This window comes from Lampetra fluviatilis, chromosome 28, assembly GCF_964198595.1.
Source record: "Lampetra fluviatilis chromosome 28, kcLamFluv1.1, whole genome shotgun sequence".
Taxonomy (NCBI): domain Eukaryota; kingdom Metazoa; phylum Chordata; class Hyperoartia; order Petromyzontiformes; family Petromyzontidae; genus Lampetra; species Lampetra fluviatilis.
The window spans coordinates 9,902,883-9,928,643 of NC_136302.1; the positions used below are offsets into that span (position 1 = coordinate 9,902,883).

The following is a 25,761-nucleotide window of genomic DNA, read 5'->3' on the forward strand; positions in this document are numbered from 1 at the left end:
AAATTTCCCTGTACAAGAATACGGGGTAAATCACACGTATGGGGGTTGGCATTTGCTATAACAATTGCACAGCAACCACCTTGCATGCAACCTAATCGCTCAGCCGTCTCTGCACGTGTTACATTTTTGAGTGACGTAATCGCAACACGTTCACGCCCCGTTGCGCGCGTCACATCATGTGACGTCATCGCGCGATTACGTCGATTTTTACCACTACGTCGCTCGATGACGTATTTACTTGCCACTCGGACTTTATCCCTCTTAGTGTGCTTGTGAATAAGAGTCATTAGGCCGAACAGGTCATCTTGCGTGTTATTTTGAAGGCCACACACACACACCCCGGCGTTATTATTGACGGATGCGTTGTTGAGTTTGCATTATTTGTGCTTGTGCAGCACAAGCAATTCTGGCAACGTCGTCGCCAAATAATTAGTTTAACGTTGTTTTAATATAGCGAATGATGACGCCACTCATTCTAAACGCAGCCTCGCACGAAAACGTCATCGAGAGTTAAATCATTTCGATTTAAAGGGACAGGGAGTTTATTTATTTAGTTTAGACAATGACGCCATCGCCAGAATGTTGGATGACGTCATTTCCCGATGACGTCACCCCCACTCCCCTCACCGACAACGTCACCCGCCCGCCACGAGCCGCTATGGACGCGTGCGTTGAGTTGCTCCGTGAAGAGTTCCCGCTCATCGACAGCGAGCTGTTCGAATACGTGACAGGTGACGGCGGCGAAACCTCCGACATTGCTAGGGGCGCGGGTGTCGCTGGCAACGAGGCGCTCCGCAGGGTTTGACGCTCGCGTTTCACACCCACCCCCACCACCAACCACCTCGAGGCGATTAGGCCTCGACCGCCCTCGACTAGGCAGCTTCCCCCGTGCCGGGTCGCTTGTGGTCGGTAGGGAAACCAGGCGAGATGGGGGGGCTCGCGCGGTCTCTCGCCCGCTTCGCGTGGCGGCGACCTCCACCAAACCCGGTCTGGACGTCTCTCGTCGCCGGCTCGGCCACATTTAATTATGAAAAAGTAACTCGTTGCAAAGTTCACGGGAGAAGAAGAAGTTGGTGTCGGTGACTTCGCGGGGATTGTGCGAGATGGCGGCGACTCGGGCAGGCCTTCATCCAGCAGTGGATTGTGCCTGGCCGATTATTGTGTAAATACAATTTTAGACAAACGCCGATGTCACCCACCGTGATTGAGCAGCGTCTGTGTAAATATCTTGCGGATATCCAGCAGCGCTTTTAGTTTTATCTTGGGACCGGTATCGACGTCCTGAGTACTGCATCATCAAATGTTGCCGAGATGATTGGTGTTAAGAGGCTAGAATGTTCCAGAATGTTATTTTTTGTAATGTTAGATTCCATTAATTCACTTCTTTCCGTTGCCCAGCGCTTGTGTCCAGCTGGTGTATGCAACGACCAATGAATGAATCGCCAATTTAAACTGATAATTCGGCGAAAGTAGTGATCCTGCGTGTGAAAATCTATTAATTAATGTAAAGCGTACGCTGTATAGTTATTGGTATACGACTAGATTTTGTATGTATACATTCATATCACCGTGGATTCGTCGAGTTAGAGCAGTGGCGCAGTAGTTGGCACAATACGATGGATAGCCGGGGTCCAATTCCCGGCCATGGCGAACGTGTGACGAGTGAAATATCTAAACTCGTCCATTCCTCCCCCCTACCCCTTGCCAACCCGCACTGACTGACTAGCTGGTTAAGTATTATTGCCCACCCGCACTGACTGACTAGCAGATTAAGTATTATGGTCACTACCCATTGCTCACCCGCACTGACTGACTAGCAGATTAAGTATTATGATCACCACCCCTTGCCCACCCGCACTGGCTGACTAGCTGGTTAAGTATTATGGTCACTACCGCTTACCCACCCGCACTGACTCACTAGCTGGTTAAGTATTATGGTCACTACCCCTTACCCACCCGCACTGACTTACTCGCTGGTTAAGTATTATGGTCACTACCCCTTGCCCACCCGCACTGACTTACTCGCTGGTTAAGTATTATGGTCACTACCCCTTGCTAACCCGCACTGACTTACTAGCTAATTAAGTATGGTCAATACCCCTTGCCCACCCGCACTGACTCACTAGCTAGTTAAGTATTATGGTCACTACCCCTTACCCACCCGCACTGACTTACTCGCTGGTTAAGTATTATGGTCACTACCCCTTGCTAACCCGCACTGACTTACTAGCTAATTAAGTATGGTCAATACCCCTTGCCCACCCGCACTGACTTACTAGCTGGTTAAGTATTATGGTCACTACCCCTTACCCACCCACACTGACTCACTAGCTGGTTAAGTACTGAATGGTCAAACAACCACTATACCACTATAACCGAGATTACTGGGAGAGGCCTTCATTCAACAGTGGATTTACAGAGCTGTAAAGCAATTACATCTAGATTATATAGTCTCGGGACTGCTGTAGATTGCCACGAGGTTATGCACATTAATATTACTAAATTCATAGAATACTGTGGATTCTATAGATTTAACTGCTAGATTATGTTTTTTTTACAATTGTTGATCCTATATATTGGCACAAATTTAGATTATTACGTGCCACACGGTCAAAACAAATGCATTTATCAATAATATTCGTGGAGAGAAGTGGGTTAATCGGTCGTGCCCTATTGCTGATGCGCGCTCGTTTCAGCGTGACAGGTAAACTACGTGATTATATCGATTAACTGCCCTATATAATACAACTATTGATTTCCAGAAATTGTCTTATGTCATGACCGTTCTCGCCAACGCAATGTGGTTTTATTAACCATCAGTTCAAGACTGCTGAGATTAGCGCCACCCCATGCTCACATGTAGAATGCACGGCCACTGTCATCGGTCATGAATCCTGTACTGTCCGTGGTTCGCATGTGTTTGACACGTGTCGTTGGAAAGTTTTATCGGAGCACAGCTGACGAGAACGGCTTCCAACAATGAGTATGTGGTCAAAGTAAAACAACTCGGGGACGTGTGTTGTAGACAGTGCGATTATCTTGGCTGTGTGTCCCATTCTGTCTGACACAAGTTTTCAGCTTTGTTCACAATCAGTCATGGTCAGTTCATTGCTGCATGAAGGCCTCTCCAATACTTTGAATCCGTGGCGAGTCACACTCGTATAGCTCTAATTACGATCCTAAAGTGACACAACTCATGTCAGACAATCCAAGACACTCAGTTTTAAAACTTAATGGAACGCATACAATCACTGACAGCTGCCTGGGTATTGTAACGATGTTAAAAAAGCAACTACTGTGCCACAGAGAACATATTAAATGAGACTCCAGACATCTTCTTGGTTCTTTCGGTAAAGTCACGTAGAAGGGAAATAATAAAATAATAAATAATAATGTTATTATTTCCCTTCTTACGTGACTTTACCGAAAGAACCAAGAAGATGAATCCCTGCAGTCACGAAAGCTTTAAATAGAAAGGGACTCCAGACACTTATGTCGCAGGATCCTGCATTGAGATGTTTGATCAATTCCACTAATGTTTGGCTTCATGTGGAAGGGAACAAGCGTGCCTGAGGAAAGCTGCATGCAAATGAGAGGGTTATATTAAAAGATCTGCACAAATCGAGTCGAGCAGCCATTCCTGGTGCTGCCATATGTCCGTCACCTTGCTGCCCAAGCCTGACATTTCTGTGCAGCTTTTCATCTAAGTTATAACCAGATTTAAAGCCCGCTTAGCTTCTGAGGTTTGACGTAATTTGAGGATATTAAGAGTGATTTGGTCATGGGCAAATTATTCATTTAGGTCACTGGTGCAAACATGACACAGAAGTCACAGGTGGCAAGTGAAACTCTTCTACTGTATATTATGTAATCGTCCGTGCTCTCCTGCTCCACTGCAGGCGGCCCATCTAAGTCTACGAGTTGAAAATAAATATACTCTGAGTGAAAAGGTGAAGAGAGTGGGGATTTGCATGCCATTCATCATTTATTGTGGGGAACGCATGGAAAATTGCGAACACGTCTGCTTGCGAGGTGGTGCCCCTAAAGCGAGTCCACAGGATGTGGTACTTTGTCTTGTATTCGTGACATTTCAGGCGACCCAGTGCCTCCACTTGTCACGGCCATGTGCTACCAGTTGGGGCTCTTTCCACGTGACACTTGTATAATCACACATCTGAGGAGCAAGGAGGTGCGAAAGAAGTTCAACGTATATACATATGCTATACCTACAAGAAAAGGAATCTATATATTTTTTGTTGGGTTGAGTCCTCCATTAAATCGCTGCCCTGTGTTTCTGTCTGCGCCCACGTGTTTTTCATCCCGTGTCCCAGGTGTGCTCGAGTGCAGTGCTCTGGACTTTGAGTCGGCGGACGATGTGGTGGATGCGGTGGGTGATGTGCTGCAGGAGGGCTCGGAGGTTGTCAAGGACAACGAGGACATCAGAGACGTCTGCCAGAGGATGTTCAACGCGCTGCACGTGTACGTGCACGCCGAGCTAATCACCAACAGCTTTTAACGCTCCAGAGACCCTGAGAAATTAACAAATTTAAAAGTTTTTTAATGATACATGTTAAAGTGTAATACACTTATAAAAAGTCAAAAGTACACGAATAAATGGATTAAAATAAAAATGAGCATATTTGACCACATCTTTATGCCCTCTATCTCTGCTCTGAAGAAGAGACATTCCTCTAAGCGTCAGAATAATATGTTATAAGAAAGGTACACGTAGATTTTAGTAAACCATGACAATTTATTTTGCTTGGCTATGCCGGGTGGTGGAAGGCCTTATTGCGCAAATTTGGCCAGATCATTACGTGGCCTAACCCAGAAATTTATCGTGAATCGGTATATCATTTTCGTTTTTAAGGCAGCGTTCCTGACATGTAGTTAGTTTTTGATGATTTATGCCAACACATGACTGTCAAGTATGTGCTTTTGATTTTCTTGGCTCAGGGTTCTTAGTATCATGTCAGTCTGTTGAAGCCAGTCATATTCTGCCGTTGCTGTCTCTTTCCTGCCAGTTTTTTTTTAATGTTCATCCAGTTTCATCGGGATCAGGCTAAGGTCACTGATTGGCTTCGAAAGTTATTTTCAGAGAACACAAATTATTGCTGCTGTTTGTGCCCCTAGGAATGGACTGAGTGGCTCAGGGAGGCTACAATCCAGGCTTGATACTCCGATACAGCTGGCGGAGATGGCTGGACATTTTGGTGAGTGCTTGTTTCTTTGGTCATGCGTTCTTTTATCAAGATTTTTTAATCCAGTTGACCGTTATATTTTGTATACATTTTTTTATCTTGTCAAATCTCTCCTCTTGGCAGCATGAATGAGTACACCAGTCAATTGACAGGACGTGTGTAGTGGAGTAAAGTGTGGCTATTCCCACCTTTAACAAAATGTCTCACCAGTGTGGAAGAGTAAGTCAAGGTACCCTATGAGAGAGGCTCTCCTAGATAATCACTTTAGCAGGCACCCTTCCGCCTGCAGTGCCATGAGCAAGCAATTGCAGGGCTGCACCTTTACCGTTTTTTTTGGCAAAAGCATAACGTTTTTTTAAGGACGAACACGTTAAAAACGTTTGTTTTCGTTTAAAAAGCATACTTTCCTAATCTTTTTGTGTACCTTAATTTAAAAGGCACGTAATTTGAATCGTTTAACCTTCCGTTTTTTGTTTTGCGTTTTCTTTTACTTTCGGTTGTTTTTTTTAAAGAACGCGCTTCCTCGAACGCAGCACACAGTTTCTTCGCAAAGAAAGGACCGAACACGGTGAGTTGTGGCCCCGCTGAGATAGGCGTCCGGGAATCCGTACGATGTAACCACGTACGCGAGAGGACAAGGAACGCGCGTGAAATAGGCTGACGTACGTAAACCAGAGGTCGCGACCGGATACCCGTACCCTACCCGATACCCGGCTACCCGTATCCGGCCAGGTACGGGTACCCGTTTGCGACCCTGGTGCGGCCGGGTACGGGTACGGGTAGGCCGTGAGTCACTGGTGAGTAACCGTTTGTCACTCATTTCGGGTAGGGTATGGGTAGGGAACGGGTACCCGTACCCGGCCGGGTACGGGTACCCATTTGCGACCCTGGTGCGGCCGGGTACGGGTAAGGAATCAAAAACCGTTTGCGACCTCTGACGTAAACACGGACAGTATTCGTACTGGGTTTAAAGCAAGGCTTCCATGGAACCCTTTTTACAAGGCGTGTAACAACTTCATAAAATACCATTCATTCTTAGGCTCACGATGCAATGCATACAATCGCATATGTCAGAATTGATTATAATTAATGCAATTATATGTAAATGATACATATGTTAATGCGGACAAAATTCGACTAGAAACGAGACGATACACAAGGGAATGGATTGTGACAATACGTCGACCCTACCTTTAACCTCTCTAACCCTACTCTCCTGCGCACACACTCCTACAACCAGCAGTGTAAATGAGCGCTGTGTTGGTGTTGTATTCAACATCAGCGTTTATCTGGTGACGGGGACTGTGCGTGTGTTCGTCGCGTTGGCCACATGACCGCTTGGTGTTGTTTAACCGGACTGTGGCGCATGCGCCTGTAAACCAGCAGTGTGGGGGCGCGGGTTGGTGGATATCACAAATGTTGCGAGAATGTTGTGAAACTCCTTTTCCTGTGGGCATCGAGGTGCCATTCCTCGGCTTGCCCGGAGAAGGCGACACATCAAATGTGGACTCCCAACTGTTCCATCTGTACGGGATAGAGTTTTGCCCCCTCACACGTTAAGGTTGTATCCAGGCGCTCCAGTTTCCTCCCATGTATAAACACTCATTAATTCCCCGTAAACACCTTAATATATAGAGGAGCACAGAGCTCGCAGGTGGGCCTTTGGCACTCGCTCACTGCGTGGCTGTCTTTCCCACTCGTCTGTGGCTCCTTGTAACCTCCGAGTCATTCTCTTCGAGAGTGAGCGGATGCTGTGCGGTGCGTAAGAATTTTAAACAATAATTAAACGTATTATTATGACAAGACACTCGCTAACAGCGCCGTGCGAGGCTAAGCGGCGGATCGTTGTGCCTGTGCGTTGGCAGCAAGTGGACCAGAAGAAGCTGGGGAAGGCGGAGGCAAAGCTGAAGGCAAAGCAGGAGCGGCGGGCAGAGCGCGATACAGGTCGGCCCCGCGGCCCCGTGTAAGTCTCCCAGAGTCCAACTGCTCACGCTGTGCCTGTGTAGCGCAGGCTGTGTTAAAGGCTGTGTGTGTGTTGTACGCGTGCGTGCGCCATGTTAGTAGTGTTTTTGAATGTACAGTAAAACCTTGGATTGCGGGTAACTTGATCTGTGAGTGTTTTGCAAGACGAGCTAAAAAAATGTATAAATATTAATTTGATAAACGAGCGAGGTCTTGCAATACGAATAGTACGTGTATACGCCTTGTCTGCCGAGCGTCACGTGATCACAACTGATTTCCGAGTGCTTTGATATACGAGTGCTTTGATATACGAGTGCTTTGGATTACAAACACGTTTTCGGAACGAATTAAGCTCGCAATCCAAGTTTTTCCTGTACTGTGAATAATATTCAGCTCTCGTCGGTTCACTCGGTCACTCGCGCACTCACCTGCCGCCTCGTCGCTCTTCTATTGCCACGGCCATTGTGACTTTTCCTTTGTACTTCACCCATTGATCCCTCCACCCATGTTGAGGACTTGATCTACCACACTGACCGTTTCATCGTATCCACACTGTTCAACGACCACACTGTAGGTCACACCATTTGTCTTCCTGCTTCGTACCACATACAGCTGCAACTTTGGAATTCCCTGCCATAGTCTCTTTTCTCAAAAATATGTATGACCTTTCTCAATTTGAGAAATGTTTTTACTCTTATCTATTACAACTTTGAAAGTGCTGGTTGTTGTTGGCGGCTAAATGTTTTGGGGCATTGGGGTTGTGCTCCGTAACTGTATTACAATATATATGGTCAGCATCTTAATAAGTTGATGAATCAGCGCTGCCGGCTATAATGAGTTAAGAGTCTGACCATAGTCCACATCTCCCCATTTGCATCGACGTTTCCCCAATCAATGAACACATGAATGAATGAACAAACAAATGAATGACCACAACGGCAAATGAATGAATACATTCTACGGCTCCATTTGCTTCAGGATTCTGGAGGAGGCGTCGGCGAGCCAGGCCTCCAGCCGGAAGGACACCAAGCTAGAGGCCTCTGGGAAGAACAAAACCTTCGACATCCGCATAGAGAACTTCGACATCTCCTTTGGAGAGAGGTGTGTATGTACGCGTGTACTGACATTGCCAATAATACTACTGCTGCCGCTGATTCTTATTTTATCATTGCTTATTATCCTACTTTTTACCGTCGCTGCCACTGCTTTCTCTACTGCTTTAGCTATGGCTGCCGATGATGATTTTAGTATTGCTGCCCTGGCTCCTACTGCGTCTCCTATGAATTCTGCTGCTTCTCTCATTGTTGCTGCCGCCGCTTGAACAGAGCATGGTTTGCTCGACTGACGGACGCGAGCGTGGATGTTCTCCCGGTGCAGGTCGCTGCTGTGTGGCGCGGAGCTCTTCCTCGTGTACGGTCGGCGCTACGGACTCATCGGCAGGAACGGCCTGGGCAAGACCACGATGCTCAAGATGATCGCCAAGTGAGCGGCGCCTTTGGGCATCGGGGTGGCTCAGTGGTAACGCTTGTGTCTCACAGCAAGAAGGGCCTGGGTTCGATTCTTAACTCGGGCACCTTTCTGGGTGGAGTTCGTATGTTCTCACCTTGTTTTGTGTGGGTTTTCTCCGGTTTAACAGTTTACTTACAAATAAAAAGGAGCGTAACTTGTACTGGCCAAAATATCACAATGCTGGAAAATTACCTGCAACGTTACTCAATTGGGGTTACACGCAGTAACATTGCCCCCTGCTGCGAAAACTCGGGAGAATGCTTCTGAAAAAGAGTTGAGATTCAGTGAGGCTTTCCTGGGTAATGTGTGTCGTGGCATGTATGTATTGCTGCTAATAGGGGGCACAGGTGGTGCATTGGCCTGTCATCTCAGTCAGTCGACCCATGGCACCTGGGTCTGTCCCGTGACCTCCTGCCAGCGGGCGTTCGACACTTCACGTGGCCTTAACGTGCACATAGCCTGTCACAAGCGCCACGGTGACGTCACTGCCACTTCGTGGCGAATGGCGGTTATTGTTGTTGCGTCGCGGAAAACATGAGTACCTGGCACGGTGTGTAAAAACATCACAACTGGGGAGAAAAAGGTGGCTGCTCGATTGTACGTCTGTGAATAATTGTCTGGCGTGTATTTGCTGGAGCAATGGCTTGGTGGTTAGGGCGCTTTCCCAGGAACCCAGGGCGTTTCGAAGTGGTAGGCCTTCTTGTGGCCGCCGGCCGTATGAAACTAAATCGCGCTTCACCGATCATCCGTCGTTGCTCTAAAACTCGCCCTCGTGCATGCACACTTTGCCGCCTCCCTCCTAACCCTCCCTGCTCCCCCCTCCGCCCCCCCCCCCCCTCCCACAGCCGCAGCTTGCGCGTGCCCACGCACATCTCGGTGCTGCACGTGGAGCAGGAGGTGGCGGGCGATGACACGCCGGCGCTGCAGAGCGTGCTCGAGTCAGACACGGAGCGGGAGAGCCTGCTGCTGCGTGAACGCGAGCTCAACAAGCGCCTCGCCGCCGGCATGTGAGTCTTCCGTCACCGCCGGTGCCGGCGTCACTCAGCCGTGGTTTACGCGACAGAATCAATCAGAATCTGAAACTTTATTTAGACCGGGGGAGGAATCTGATGAGCCATGAAGCTCTTTTTCGCAGACATCTTGTGGGGCGCTGCCGGCCGCCTCCTGTTCTCTCTGGCAGCCAACCGGCTCTCTGCCGACGATGCGGAACATATATGTAGATATTATGGGAAAAATAATATTATTGTTTTTCCATTGTAACATTGGGGTGAAGACTCAAAGTGTGCCGTCTGTTTTTATTGTAATCAGTTTTGGACATTTGTGGTCACGTGGCCACTGAGTCAATCGCTCACGACAAGCGGAGCAGCGTCTAACTAAGAAACTAGTGCCCGCGGATATAGAATTTACTTTTCTTTCGCAAGCACGGTTAATTTACAAACCCGGACAAGTCTGTCTGTGGATAATCTAGAGTGCCGTTTTTAAGGTTGGATAAGCTCTTTACTGACTTCATAACGAAGGTGCGGTGACTGTGCAGCGTCCAGGACGGCTGCTTGCGTTGTGGCCGAAACGTCGTGAGAATTTTATTTTATTATGTTTTATTTTTATTATTTTCCTTTTACGTGACTTTACCGAATAAACCAAGAAGAAGCGTCCATGAACTCGCGTTGTTCTCTCATTCCGCGCACTCCGTAGAGTCGATGGCACGGAGGCGGCGCAACTGACCGAGGTGTTCGCCCGCCTGGAGGAGATCGAGGCCGACAAGGCGCCTGCCAGGTGACACACGGGGCTTTGCATTGTTCTGTTTCGTCTCCTGCCGTGTCCGAGTCGCACAGGGATTCATCATCATGGTCTCGAAATGTTTTGGACTTCCAGTCGTACTGAATGACCGTACTGATACAGGAAACGTGCCCTCGTTGTTAAAACACCTCCACGTCTCGTTAGTCTCGCCACGAGAATGATTCCAGGGTCAGTATCGTGGGTGTTGTCTTGTTGTGTGGGTATGTGTGTGTGGTGCGGGGAGTGGCGATGTCGTGGTTAGCGCATTGCGCTACGAACCTGACAACTCATGTTTGATTCCTGATCATGGTCAACAGTGATGAAAATCTGAATCGGTTTCGGGCATTCCCCTAGGTCGATTAAGCCTTAAATTAGGACCTGATACGGTTTGTAAAACATGAGCACTGAGGAGATGAAGGCGGCTGGGTGCAGTGATATCTACACCACCCGCTCGTGTGCCGTGTCTTGTTTGTTGTGTGGCGTGTGTGTGGTCTTGTTTGTGACTACGTCTTGCAATTTTTTCTGGTGTATATTTATGTGTGCGAGTATTGGCTCGGGCATTTGTGTGTTGTGTGTTTTCTTAGGTGGTCATCTCCTGTTTGTGTACGTAAGTGTTGTCTCATATGTTGTATTGTGTAAGTGTTTGAATTTTGGCTTGTGTGTGTAACAATATAATATAATTTGTCGCTCGCATACTTTCCATCCAATGTCGAGAGATATGGAGAATGATTCAGAGGCGTGGGAAACCACAGACAAGCCAGAAGACAGCGCCAGAACCGGTGCCAACAATTGCCCAAACTCTGTCGCCCTTTATTGGGATGTTTGACCAACTCAGTTAATGAGTCTTCTTGGTTCTTTCGGTAAAGTCACGTAGAATTGAAATAATAAAAATAAAACTTAATAAAATAATTCTCACGACGTTTCGGCCACAACGCAAGTAGCCATCCTCAGGTGGAGAACAGATCTGTCGAGGAGACAGAGTCATTCAGACTTTGTCTCCTCGACAGACGGCTACTTGCGTTGTGGCCGAAACGTCGTGAGAATTATTTTATTATGTTTTATTTTTATTATTTTATTATTTCAATTCTACGTGACTTTACCGAAAGAACCAAGAAGATGAATCCCTGCAGTCACGAAAGCTTTAAATAGAAAATTAAATCCGTTAATGAGTGTTTAGACACGTGGAAGGAAACCGGAGTACCTGGACATTACCCACCCTTGCTCGGGGAATAACAGTCAATCCCCATACAGATAGAATACAGATAGGAACTAATGCACTTGCTGTATTGCCAAACCCTGGCAAGCCAGGAGATGGCGGCCTCGGTGACTGCGAATAGAGAGGGAGTTTCACGATTTTGTGCAGCATAGCCACGAGTGCCTGGCACCGGTAGTGTATTTCCATGGTCTCCTCTGTGTGTGTTGTGTGAACGATTGTCACGTACGTGTTTGTCTATTTTCCATCCCATCTGTGGCCCCGTGTGTGTGTTTCGCGCGTGTCTGGGTAATTTAGAATATCCCGCAAGCGAGTTGCCAGTGGCTGTATATAAGATTCGTTTTTGTTCTCTGATTGGATACATTATCTTCACGTTGGCAAGTACGTGGCGCTACGTTTTTGAATTGACACCCGTTTGGGGAATGCTTACAGGGCCTCCGTCATCCTTGCCGGCTTGGGCTTCACGCCCACGATGCAGCAGCAGCCGACGAGGTGAGGACAAACCCATCATCACCAAACCCCCCTTTTTCGTTGCGTTTGGTTGCCAGCTTCCCGATAGCCGGGGGGGCGGGGGGGTTTGGGTCCTCCACGAAGCTGCTTCTCGGGGAAGAGCCGGCCACGGCAACCACGAAGGAAAAACTAAACAATAGACCGTGGACGCGCCGCAACAAACGGGTGGGACACAACGCCGCACGGATTTACAACTCCCGACGACAGCGATTTATCGTTGCTACTCAATTAACATCCGTACAAAAGAATAGGAATATTGAGGGGTTGGCGACCGTTGATACTCGCTGCTCCAGCGTCGCGTGCGTCAATGTCGGCGGCTCACGTGCACGCATTCCTTTTTTGCTATTTTCCGTCAACAGGGAATTCTCGGGAGGGTGGCGCATGAGGCTAGCGCTCGCCAGAGCACTCTTTGCCAAGTGAGTATCACTGCACAACACACGGCCAAGGTTTTCGTACGTAAAAGTGAAATGATAGCAGTGTATATTAGGTCGGCCTATGACTCGGTCAATGGGAATATGCCGCGTATCATCAGATCTTGGAAGCTACGCAGGGTTGAGCCCGGACAGTGCTTGGACGGGTGATCACCATGCACAGAAGGATGTTATTTAGGCTGCTGCGAGCTATGTGGTGAATAGCAGAGCCCAGCGCTGCGAAATCCATTGTTGCGCTGTACTTTCGTGCTTTCCCATCTGTGAACCACATCTTCGCGAACCCGCACTGACCAGTGCGTAGTGAAGTATGGTCAAACAGCCCTGGTGACCGACACGCCACGTGGAGGAAGCTTTCATGCAAAACACATTGTCACTGGTGTTTAACTTGGTATTGATGATGTTTTCCAATGGCTGTGGCTCAATTTTGCCGTTTTCCACATGTCTTTTTTTTGCGTGGAAAAAGCGGTAAAATGCACACAGATAAGTGTGACCAATATGATGGGACAAGAGTGCTCCCCCCCCCAACGTCAGCGCAAAGTAGAGGCGTTCTCATGTGAACAAGTTTAAATCTGGCTGAACATGTCTCGAGCTTTTCATAGCTCATAATATTTTTTGGAATAAGAGTTGTGTTGAATTGATTGAGAGTAAAACTCATCATGTCTGTTGTCCCTCAGGCCTGACCTGCTCTTACTTGATGGTGAGTTGGGGCCCTCTGAAATCCATGCTTGTTTTAACCGTGGTTTTTTTTTTATTTGTAATCTATATATTTGCTTTATTATTATGTTTGTTAGCCCAGGATAGCCTCACTATAGGATAGCGTCACTATCCTGGATAGACAAGTAAAAAAATGAGTCTAAATGCTCCTTTTCAGGAGGGTGATGTGACTTTTTTGCAGTATGGGGGCGATGTTGTTATCCGTGTAATCCAAATTGAGTAACTTTGCAGGTAATTTTTCAACATTGGGATGTTTTGCCAGCCCCACTTACATTGCATTTTCTTTTTGTATATTTAAAACCTGTGAAAGCCCATTGGCACACCACGTCTCTCACAGGAGAGACCTGGGTCACGGGCACATGTGTTATGTTTGTGTGTCTCTCTCTGAGCTATCATGGTTGTTTTGTCACAGAGCCCACCAACATGTTGGACATCAGGGCCATCCTTTGGCTGGAAAACTACCTGCAGGTGATCATCACCTCTTCTCCTCGTACATTCACAGTCCTACTCTTTGGTTCTTTCGGTAAAGTCACGTATAAAGATAAAATAATAAATTAAATAATAACATACGACGTTTCGATTGCAACACAAGCAATCATCATCAAGTATAAATGAAATAGCAACAAAAAATCTAACCAGAAAACTATAGACAGACATATAAGCAGACAGATATCTATGTATCTTGGTGATATCTGTCTGCTTATATGTCTGTCTATAGTTTTCTGGTTAGATTTTTTGTTGCTATTTCATTTATACCTAATGATGATTGCTTGTGTTGCAATCGAAACGTCGTATGTTATTATTTAATTTATTATTTTATCTTTATACGTGACTTTACCGAAAGAACCAAAGAGTAATTCCTGCAGTCACGAAAGCTCCAAATTCAAGATATTCACAGTCCTCATGTCAATCCACTGCTGGAAGAGAGCCCCTCCCCACACCGTGTGGGTTGTGGTGGGGGGCGGGGGGGGGCGATGCTTGACCAGGCTTCACCACGCCGGCCAGTGCGGATTGGTGGTGGCGAGGAGCGGAGACGCTATTGCACAGATGTAGAGTTCCACTATGGATCTTGCTGCGTTGCCCTCTGCTGCCCACCACGTAGCCTCTGCAGCAGCCTGTGACATCCTGTTTGTGCGTGGTGGTCACCTGTCCCCAGCACTGTGTTGCAGGCTCAAAATCTTGCTTAGCTTCTGCGATCTGACAATATCAGGCACATTCCAGGTTCATTGGTCATAGGGTTTTTCTACTTGGTAACAATTTCATCTGTCTGTCTTTCCCATGTTGTTTGTTTCGGTGTCATTTTGCCTTTGTTTGGTGATTTCATCTCTCTGTAGCACTGTCTGTTCCTTTGCACATGAAGACAAAAAGGACAGATAGATGGAGGGACAGACAACAGCGTGATTTTATCTATCTGTCGTCCCTCTGCCTGACTGCTTGGCCATTCCCTCTATGGCTGATTCCATTTCCCTCTGCCTTTATCAGCGCTGAGTCAACCTGGGGTGAGACCCAGGACCAGTTCAGATAATCACCCCTTAGTGTTCGCCGTATCTGGGAATCGAACTCGGGCCGGCGGGTCAGTAGCGCTGCACGCTAACAGCGACCGTGTCGTGTGCACGCGCCCACAGACGTGGAAGTCGACCATCCTGGTGGTGTCTCACGACCGCAACTTCCTGAACGCGGTGGTGACGGACGTCGTGCACCTGCACTCGCGCCGCCTCGACGCGTACCGCGGGGACTACGAGGCCTTCATCAAGACCAAGGAGGAGCGGCTCAAGAGCCAGCAGCGCGAGTTCGATGCCCAGATGCAGTACCGTGAGCACATTCAGGTGCGTGCATGCGTTTGTGCTTTCACGCTTGCGTCACGCCGCGTTGTGGTGGGCGGCGGAAGGCAGCGTGAGACTGGACTGGCTTTGGCAGCTTGGTTTATTCGGGGGCGGTGAAATGACAGAACGGTAGCACGTTCGTGTTCACCCGCTTGTTGCAGAGGTTCGCGGTTGTAAATTTGGCAGGCCTCCCTGGTTATTACTGCGGTTGTGTTCACCAGAAAAAAACACTTCGCATCGTCAGTTTACTAGTGGACGTTAAAGATGCCCTGCTGTCATTCGCAACACTAGCGCATTGCCGGCGTAACTGTCCAGTTCAGAAAAATTTACTTCAAATTACTAAATTTGTATTTTACACGAAGCAATCGTTTCCCCCTCTACTGGAAGCATAACGCGCAATTACAGGTGTGGTGTTAAATCACCCTTGTGCCCACAGGGACAGCAGCAACTCAGGGTGCCCTTTCAAACCGCGTGAGATGAGACGTTGATGCGAGTCGCTTATTGCGTGTAAAGCGCCCCCAGATGCCCCGACGTCGATTTTTATTATTTCTGAACCCGTGGTGCTAATGACGGAACGCGCTTTTCCTCTCGCAGGTATTCATCGACCGCTTCCGGTACAATGCCAACCGTGCCTCCCAGGTGCAGAGCAAGCTGAAGCTTCTGGAGAAACTGTGAGCCTCTCTTTCATAGTTGGCAAGGCGGGAGTTTGTTATGGCTGTTGGGGGTAGCTGTAGGGGTGGGGGGGGAGTCTTCTTTGCTTGATCAACATCGCACTACGCATTACGAGATGTGTTTTGTGTATTTCAGGAGGTGGTGGTAAAACAACAATGCATTCTTGAATCCATCTGTCCAGAGCTTTGTGTTAACCCCTTATGTCGGTGGATTTATTCAATGGGGTAAAGGCGATTATTGTTGTTGCTGCTGCAAGTATTGTGGCATTCAGAACCGTGGTCATTGTAAGCGTAGTTTGCTCTTTTACTTGTGTAAATTTTTTTAAATATTGTTGAGATGGTGGCAGCTTGGGGAGGCTTTCATCGAGCAGTGGATTAACCATGGGTGACGATGATTTGTGGTTTTTATGTATATATGTTGAACTTTATTCGCACTATACGTAGCCAACCATGCTAATCGGAGGTGTGGGGGGAGGACAACAGACTACACACAAACTCGGCTAACTTAAAATTAGAATGGCAAACACTTAAGTAGGAGTGCGATTGATCATTGTGGTTGTAGCTGTTCACCTAAGCTGTCATTTCAGTCCACAAACTGCCTCGATGTAACTCTCATAACCCGCGTCTTCTCTTTCTGCCCACATGCAGTCCACAGCTGACGCCGATAGAGAAGGAGTCTGAGGTCATGCTGAAGTAAGTTCTTTGGTACCTTTGTCGTCTTTGCTGGGCCTTCCCAGCTGCGCCTCTTAATCCGCTACAAATGACATCTCTCGGCTTGTTTCGCTGAGTTGACTTCACCTTATTCGGCATGTCCCGCCGCGACCGCATTGCGGTGAACGTAGCGACCTCTAGTGGCTGGAGGGATCGCGGGAAGCCACTACATACAACAAATACAAATTGAAGAGTTGCACTTAGGTGCATGTAATGTGTGCAAGTCTTGACTTAAAGCTTTCGTGACTGCAGGAATTCATATATATTTTTTCCTGCCCCAGCAGCTCTCCCGCTATATTTTTTCACCTGATGACGATTGCTTGTGTTGCGATCGAAACGTCGTGATATTATTTTTCTTATTTTTCTATCTACGTGGCTTTACCGAAAGACCCAAAGAATATGAAAAATGTGTGCGAGCTTAAGGAATTGATGAATCGATACATCATTTCACGCCTGAAAAAGGGTCTTGAGTCTCTGAGTAAATAAACGCCATCATTTACAATCTTGAGATGCACGCGATTGAATGATCGATTAATTCACTCGCTGAGGTTTCCGCGCATGCGTATATTCCATCGTGACCCCCCCCCCCCCACCGCCTTGCGATTGTTGCAGGTTCCCCGACGGCTTTGAGAAGCTATCGCCGCCCATCCTGCAGCTCGACGAGGTGTTGTTCCACTACAACCCCGGGGATCCCATCTTCCACAACGTCTGCCTCTCCGCCGACTTCGACTCGCGCATTTGCATTGTGCGTCGCCCCCTGCCACCACCGCCGTCGCGTTTCCTGCACCACCTCTCACCCCGATAGTTTTTTCAAATGTGCCCCATCCCGGCGCTGCCGCGTTAACCTATGGCTGCAATCACTCCCGACTCTCCTTCATGCGCGCCCCTCCGCTCCAGCAATTGAGGCCTCCTGTCAAACCCCAGTGGCGTGGTTGACACGGCCCCTTGTACGCAAGGAGTGAACTGGGACCATGTGTTCAATTTTGTCCCCTATTTGTAGCCCACAACTTGGACCCCTTTCTGATCGTAGGCCTCGGTGCAGTTGCAAAGCCTGCACACTCAACAGGGTGCCACGGTGTTAAGATGTTAACTACCTCGCATGGTATACAGGAGGTCGTGGGTTCGATTCCGACCCTGACGCCTGTTGTATATTTGGAGTTTGCTTGTCTCTCTCCCCGTGAACGCATGGATTTTTCTCCGGGTCCTCTGGTTTTTCCCTCCAGGTTTAGAAATATGTGTTTAGATTATTTGCCTGCTGTAAATTTCCACCGAATGATAATCCACTTCGTCGAGCTATGATTTGTGGCCAGGTCGCTTCTGAGAAAGAGCTACATAGCTCAGTGGGCCTTTCCTGGTAAAATAAAAATAGTTTTGTTTTGGCTTCCTCCAACTGGTAAAAACCCTCGGTCGAGGTTTGCTTGAAGGAAGGAAGTTCCTTCCCTGCAGCTGCTCCCAATGTCTGGAATGTTATCTTTTCTCTATAAGTACGTACTACCGAAGACCCCCTGTCCGAAGGCGTAATACATGATTCTATATCTGACTGTGTGTCCATTGTCTGTGTGTGGTATGTCTCTGTGTGTGGTGTGTATGTGGTATATGCGTGTGCGGTATGTGTTATACTTGTGTGGTATGTTTGTATATTTATGTGTGCTGTTTTTTTCATGTTGGATGTGGGCATCTGTGTTCTCTTTGTGTGTGATGTGTGCGTCTTATGTGTTTTGTGTGTTTGTGTGGTATATGTGTGTGCCCTGTGTTTCATGTTGGTTATGAATGTGTGTGTGTGTCTGGTATATATGTGTGTGTGCGTGCCACAGGTTGGAGAGAACGGGGCTGGCAAAACGACCCTGCTCAAGATTCTCATGGGGAATTTATCACCAGTGCAAGGCATTCGGCACGCACACAGGTGATTCTAGTTAGTACACATGCATACTAAAGAAAAACAAATCCCGCAAATAGCCATGGGGAAATTACTGTTATCAAGCGCCTGTTAAGGCCAGAATGGTCCATGTGTGACTCGCTGCTTGCCTGATGCTGTATAATCCGTGTTCCTGACTGCACTGCTTGCCTGTGCTGCCTGTGCGGTCTTGTCTCACCTCTGTGCCCTGCCTGCGCTGCGGCCACCATCTGGGAACCACCAGGAACCTAAAGCTGGGCTACTTCAGCCAGCACCACGTGGATCAACTCGACCTCAACGTTAACTCGGTGGAGCTGCTCGCCGCCAAGTTTTCAGGTCCGTCTCTGACAGATCGTTGGCTACGTACGGTGCGAAAGACGTTGTAAACACACACTTGCGTGTGTGTGTTCGTAGGAACCTAAGGTCACGCAGCATAGACCGGAGGTTGGAGAGCCTACGGCCTTGTGGGCCAAACATGACCTGTGACTTCACTTCACTTGGCCGGCAGCCACATTAAAGCCGACTGTCACTGCAAGAATCTTCGCCGCACTAATCAGCTACTGCAGGGGAATATTTTTGACTCGGCAAAAACACCGAGTTTCTCATTTTAACGCTATGTTTCGGTCACTTCTGTCACTGCAAGAACTTCATACTCGATCGATACGCAATTACATTTTGCGGTGGATGTGTATTATTTCTTGTAAGACATCAACGCGTTAGCGATAGGAAAGCAGGCACAGGCGTTTCATTCGCACGGTAAAGATGAACCCACGTTTTTTTTGTCATTCCAAAACCGTGAAGGTGCGTAGCTAATAGCCAAAGTTATTTGGCAGGGCCCCAGCTGCAGAGAAGGGAGCGAACGAGAGTGGGTGGCTGTAGCGGGTGGCTGTAGCGGGTGTCGTGTGCGACACACAGGCCGCTCGGAGGAGGAGTACCGCCACCAGCTGGGTCTCTACGGCGTGTCGGGAGAGCTCGCAGTTCGCCCCGTCGCCAGTCTTTCCGGGGGGCAGAAGAGCCGCGTCGCCTTCGCACAGATGACCATGCCCAGGTAAGAGCCATGCTCCAGGTGAGAACCATTCCCAGGTGAGAGCAATTCCCAGGTGAGAGCCATTCCCAGGTGAGAGCCATTCCCAGGTGAGAGCCATTCCCAGGTAAGAGCCATGCTCCAGGTGAGAGCCATTCCCAGGTGGGAACCATGCCCCAGTGAGATTTTCACCATCACTCGGAGCTTCACCGGATCCTCTGGTGAACATGTGACCACATTTTTACACTCCCCAAGTGAGGACCTTGCCAAATTCTTCTCTCAATGGTTGCAGTCTCACCCAACTTTCACCCTCGCCATGGGGAGGTGTGGGCGGGTTGTGGGTGGAGTGGTGGTGAGTGGTTTCATGACTGCCCCGACTGTGTGTCGCCTCCCAGTCCAAACTTCTACATCCTGGACGAGCCGACCAATCACTTGGACATGGAGACCATTGAGGCGCTTGGCTGTGCCCTCAACAAGTTCAAGGTGGGCACTGCTTCTGTTGTGTGTCGAGTTCAATAAGCAAATCGTCGTCATCAAGGCATCGGATCAGGGGTGGGCAAACTATGGCGTAGAGGGTAACTTGGGAACATCCAAAACGTGACGTCGCTCTCGCAGCCGTGATGTCGCACCTCCAATTATCACGGTTGGCTACGTATGTTGCAAAAGAAGTTCCATCATGTCGCATTCATCAGTGCGATGTTGCATTCGCCAATATGACGTCGCTCTTATCGACGTGGTGTCATGGTCGCATGTTTTCACATGAACCTCTTGCCCCCCCCCCCCGGTGGGGAGCTCTGAGTATTGCAATGTGTGGGCCCCCCGCACTTGAAAAAAAGTTCACGCGCCCCGAGCATCGATGGCGAATGATGGATTCTCGGCGTGCGCTTCTGTCCACAGGGCGGCGTGATCCTCGTGTCTCACGACGAGCGGCTGATCCGCACGGTGTGCCGCGAGCTCTGGGTGTGCGAGGAGCGCGGCGTGCGCAGGGTGGACGGCGGCTTCGACGAGTACAAGCACGTCCTGCACGAGCAGTTCAGCAAGGAGGGCATGATCTGAGCGCCGCAGTCGCGCCGGCTCGCGCGATCACAGGCTCCACCCCCCTCCTCCCGCCCCACTCGATCGCTTATCCGGCTGCTCGCTCACCTATGTGCTGGTTCATCCACCTACTCTCTCGCTAATCTTCTTACTCGCTCATTCATGCACCCGCTCGCTCGCCCATTCGCTCGCCCATTCGCTCGCCCATTCGCTCGCCCATTCACTCGCCCATTCGCTCATCAACCCACTCACTCATCAACTTGGTCGCTCACTTATCCACCTCTCTCGCGAATCCACTTATTCGCTCATTCATGCACCCACTCGCTCGCCCGCTCGCTCATCAACCCACTCACTCATCAACCCACTCACTCACTCATCCACCTACTCTCTCACTAATCCACCTACTCGCTCTTTTCAATCACTAGCTCATTCATGCACCCGCTCACCCGCTCGCTCGCTCATCAACTTGGTCGCTCGCTGTTCCACCTACTCTCGCTAATCCACTTATTCCGCTCATCCACCTGCAGATTCATCTCTTCACTTGTTCACCTTCCGGTTCATCTGCCTAATTGCTCGATTGTCCTTCTGTCTGCTCGTTAGCACCTTACGGTTTTCCCTTTGGACGCAGGCCTATTTGGCAGAATTGATGGGGAGGGGGGGGATAAATAAGGGAAACGTTGATGATGAAAGGGTGCCTCGATCAAAGCGCACCGAGGCCTGTACAGCACATTGTTCACAGTTCGATTTGTAGCGCGTAGGTGAAACAGCCGGTGCCGTGCCCTGCGTCTATGTGTGTGTTGTGCGTCCCCGGCAACACGAGACGTACACAGACTTGCGCGCGCACAAGCGAGACATTGTTTTTGTCATCGGAAAATCAAAGTTGCCTGCTTTATAGCCGCAAACGTGCGCCACACAACCGCACGTCAACTTGGGAAGATCATGATTCGTGATACTGCACATACATCGCCATCGTCAGCAGCATCGGGAAAGGGGGTGAGGTTGCCCCACCCGGCTGGATATGCGTTCCCCAGTCGCCACTTTTTCCCCGTGACCTTCATCGCGGGGTGACCCCACTGACACATAGTGCCGTACCCTGGACTCTTAAAGATGGAGCCTGTGCGTCGTCCCTGTTGTTGCAGCGCAGAAATATTCCCGGAAATTTTTCGCAGTGCGGTTTTTTGTTTGTTCTCTCCTGAAAGTGATTTACGTTTTTGCAGTTACGTCAGAACGTGTGGACAGTGGCCTCTGTTGTTGGCTGTGTGTGGTGTTAAAAGGAGAACGGCAACGCAAAAAGAACAGACGGTTTATTCATTGTCAATTTTAAATGAGGGAGAAACACTTGAACAAAAAAAGACAATTTGTTGCTGCGCTCTGCGTAATAGGATTGTTTATGAGTTTACGTAAACTCATTCAAGAGTGCCCAGGAGGATTGAAGGACATACATTAAAAGTGTACCCTAACTCAATCTCCTCACCTTTTTTTTCTAATTTATTCACCCCTATTAATATATGACAAATAGTCATTAATCTTCATCTGCTAATGCCTGGTCCGTCAGTTTGTTGTCTAGAGACCCCATCAGAGAATGATCTATTCTCCAAATTCGCGATACGATGCATCTTGTTTAAACACCCTCAGTCATAAACCAACTTAGAGGGAAACTAGAGAACGACTGAATTTTAAGGAGCAATTTTTTTTTATTGATGTGGATAGAAGGTTTTAAGGAAAAAAACATTCAACACAACAGTCAGTCTTTAAACAAATTACTTGGTGATGCTGCTGCTGCATTGGCAGTGGTGCAGAAACATAAACAAGAATAACACTGCCTTAAAAATAAAAATTATATAATGTGGCATTTCAGGCAATGGGCCTTCATCATAGCATATTTACGTTTTTCGAAACCGTCCTTCTCAGCACGTTCCTGAGAAGCACCATTGCCTCAAGTCGCCTGTCATATAATTTTTTATCTTAGGAAATGTTATTGACGCAAGTGAGTTGTTTTTTTTCGTATCTCAGCTTTACATTCGTTTGGGGGTGACTTTTTAAATATTTTGTTCTGAAAATCTTTCGATTTCTCCACTTGCACACGGCGTGTATCCATTTCACCTGATCATTTCATTCCCATTGACATCGAATGATGATGATGATGATGGTTGTTTCGCGTGCACAGCTGCCTAGCCAGCTGAGAATTGCCCGTGCTGCTGCTACAAAACCCGCGTTGCGATTCCCGGCTTCACGTGTTTATTGACGCCGAGCGTAAAGTTGTAGCCTCCCCTCGTCCACCAGAGCGACCCGGAATGTTGCCGTCGTTACAGATGAGTGGATTTATTTTTGAACCCCACTCTTCGCTCGACACCCATCCGAGGAGCAGACGAGAACCAGTAGGAGAGCCACAGCTGACCTGTGACGACAGATTGTGCGCAGTCGATTAACGCTCGGTCTTGAGTTGATAGCAAAATCGCTTATTAGTCGTTCGTGACAGCTCGCGAACACGTTTTTACGGTATTTAACAACGCGCGCTTAGGATTTATAACCTCCGTTATGTTTTTTGGGTGAAATTGGTCCACGTTCATGAATTGATATTATGCACCCTAACGGAAACGGAAGGTTCTATGTGGAATGAGCGCAAGGTTTTGTATCGAATCATGGACTTTAAACCTCCTTCATGAGGCTGGTTCTGTGTCACATTCAGACAAAGATTTATCTTTTCATGTGAAGCCACTTTGTCAATCCGCTTGCTGAATGAGGGCCTACCCCACGCCATATGGGCCATGAGGGTTTTATTGACCATGCTTTCACCATGCTGGTCATTGTAAGTTGGTGAAGAAGGGAAGAATAGATGTTGGGCCATAGAAATACAGCACAGCAATGGAGTTTGCTGCGCTGCCCTCTGCTGCCCATTATAAAGCTTCCTCCCGATGACAACCTGTTTTGTACTTGGTGGATACCTTTCAAAATACTGAGATCTGATGATGTTGGGCACATTCCAGGTGATTTGGTCAAAGGCACATTCGTTGATGAAACCCCTCGTAAGAAGTCATGTATTCTACATTGAATGGCCATGTTAAATCTCTCAACAAAACAATGGTTCCAAGGGTGTGCATCAGATTAGACGAGGGTTATTGATACATCTGGTTACGGCTTCCGTGTATGACTTGGCTGGTATTTTACAGAATAGTTTCACGCAAACCCTGACCAACTGCAGAACTCCGAACGCCTTATTTTAGTCGCCTTTTCTGGCGAGAAATAATCAACAAATCATTGTGGATCTCGTCAGACCTGGGGCTCGGTTTTTTTTTCTGCCCCCATCGCTGTCACCTGCGAGCCTTTCGAGCGGCGCGAGTCTCGATTTTATGGCAATGCTGCTTTGTTGTGGTGTCATTGGCGGAGTTGAGAGGAGGGGCACTACTAACGTCAATCCTTCACTCTGGGGTGCTGACGGTGCAGCGCCGCCACCGCTTGTAAATATCAGACTGGTGGTGTTTGGCCAACATTGGCTTGGCCACACCCGACGCGAGGAATTTATCAATATTTAACATTATTTTGAAACCCGTGTAAGGTCACAACTGATGCTGGGTCTGTGCTAAAGCCTGGGGCTGACTCGTCCTGTTTTTAGAATCGAAAACCCCACAAGCTGACAGAAACACTTCGGAAGCGTTCAGTCACGTAGCACGGTTGGCAATGGCCCTCACGCAAGGAATGAAATGGGGCTCCCTCTACGATTTCTCTCATCTCCGTAGCCCAGCGTCTGGGCCCCCAGTGCAGTTTCACCGCCTGCACACTCGAACAGCTATGCCACTGGAAGCACTCGTGCAGCAAAGGTTGTTTTTTTGTTTGTTGGCGGTTGGTTTTAACCGACGAGATGCTTCGTCGAGTGGAATCGGCTCATGAATTGTGTTTAATCTATGCAGTTGCTCCCACAATTGGGTGAATTGTTGCTCTGTAAAGGTTGCCCCCCCCCCCCGAGCTGTGGATTTCGGCCAGCCCGTAACATGCCGCGTGGTTTTGACAGTGACTCGTCGTGCTGCCCTCCGCTCTCCATTGTAATAAAGCATCGACTGCGATCCCGTGCTGTGTGTGTGGCTGCCGCATTGCTGTGAAGTTAAACGCGGTGGAATATGTCGTGTTGTAAATAATGCATATTGAATGCAATAACATCTCCACGGAACCAGAGTGAAGTGTGCTCAAATTGCCTCCACCACTGGTCACAGCTTGGGGAAACGTTCATTGGAATAATGGTGCTGGCCTGGGAACGTGTGATTTCCCAGCCTGCACTGTTATTCGGTTGTTGTGGTGGAGTTTTCTCGTTATTACAGATTGCATTACTGTTGGCATTCTGCACGTAGGGGCCTCGAGGTTGGAGAAGTGCCGACTCCACCACATACGTGGTGCTTGGAGGCAGACTTTGCAGCAGCGAGCATTGGTGACTGCTCTTGAGGCCCCAAGTGAGGACGAAACCGGCCCACGGTTATCGAATCACTGCATAGACTGCTGCTGTGAGTCGGTCTGGACCCAAATTAAACTTTTTTTTTAATCCTTTATATTAAGTTCACTTGCTTGCTTGCGCGCTTACGACCGTGCAAATCTTTCGGTCGTTTTTTAACCCACTTCCCGTGATCCAATCGAGCTGACATTTTCCACACAGACTGGTTGTGCGTGACAATTTTCGTGAAATTTTTTTCCCAAAATGTTACACTTTTTAGGAAAAAATAAATTATATGTAATTACCAATTGCTTAATGGTGGCAGGCATCATCTGACCCATAGGTGGCAGCCATCTCAAGCCAGAGGACGAGAGGACTCTAGCCGCCACGCATATAAAGGATTTATAGTGAAAAACTTGGTTTTTACGGGTTAATTTTTTACCAGGTAAGGCCCACTGAGCTGTTTAGCTATTTATCAGAAGCGACCTTGGCCACATGATAGCTCAAAGAAGTGGCTTATCGCGTGGAAATTTATAGCAGCAAAGTAATCTTAACGCGTGTTTATAAATGTGGAGGGGAAAACCGGATGACCCGGAGAGAAATCCACGCAATCACGGGGAGAGTGAGAGACACGCAAACTCCAAATATATAGCAGGCGTCAGGGTCGGGATCGAACCCACGAGCTTGTGTATACCAGGCGAGGTAGTTAACATCTCTCAACCGTGGCACCCCACGTCGCTCATTTATTTTGATGATGACAAGATGACCACAATCCACTTCGTAAATTGATGGTTTTCTGCATATTGGCGAGATGTGAACTACCTCGCCTGGTATGCAGTAGGTCACGAACTCGATCCCGACCAGACG

At 48.3% G+C, this 25,761-nt stretch overlaps 1 protein-coding gene across 1 annotated transcript; it reads left to right on the plus strand.

Moving 5' to 3' along the window:
- The first annotated feature begins 603 nt into the window (after positions 1–603).
- On the plus strand, positions 604–24,535 carry ABCF3 (ATP binding cassette subfamily F member 3). Its single transcript, XM_078869641.1, has 22 exons — positions 604–731; positions 4,332–4,479; positions 5,134–5,213; positions 5,714–5,769; positions 7,067–7,164; positions 8,142–8,264; positions 8,541–8,645; positions 9,518–9,679; positions 10,365–10,445; positions 12,094–12,153; positions 12,531–12,587; positions 13,277–13,299; positions 13,729–13,784; positions 14,942–15,142; positions 15,734–15,810; positions 16,459–16,503; positions 17,134–17,266; positions 18,336–18,424; positions 18,660–18,751; positions 19,331–19,463; positions 19,835–19,922; positions 20,337–24,535. Exons 1-22 carry the CDS (start codon positions 659–661, stop codon positions 20,493–20,495), a joined length of 2,139 nt encoding a protein of 712 aa, XP_078725767.1. The 5' UTR covers positions 604–658; the 3' UTR covers positions 20,496–24,535.
- The last annotated feature ends 1,226 nt before the right edge of the window (positions 24,536–25,761 follow it).

Excerpts from the sequence above, each read along its gene's own strand:
- ABCF3 (XM_078869641.1), top strand. The coding sequence starts at position 659 with ATGGACGCGTGCGTTGAGTTGCTCCGTGAAGAGTTCCCGCTCATCGAC. Across the intron at positions 7,165-8,141 it reads GGTCGGCCCCGCGGCCCCGT|GATTCTGGAGGAGGCGTCGG; the intron begins GTAAGTCTCCCA and ends CATTTGCTTCAG. Across the intron at positions 9,680-10,364 it reads AAGCGCCTCGCCGCCGGCAT|AGTCGATGGCACGGAGGCGG; the intron begins GTGAGTCTTCCG and ends CGCACTCCGTAG.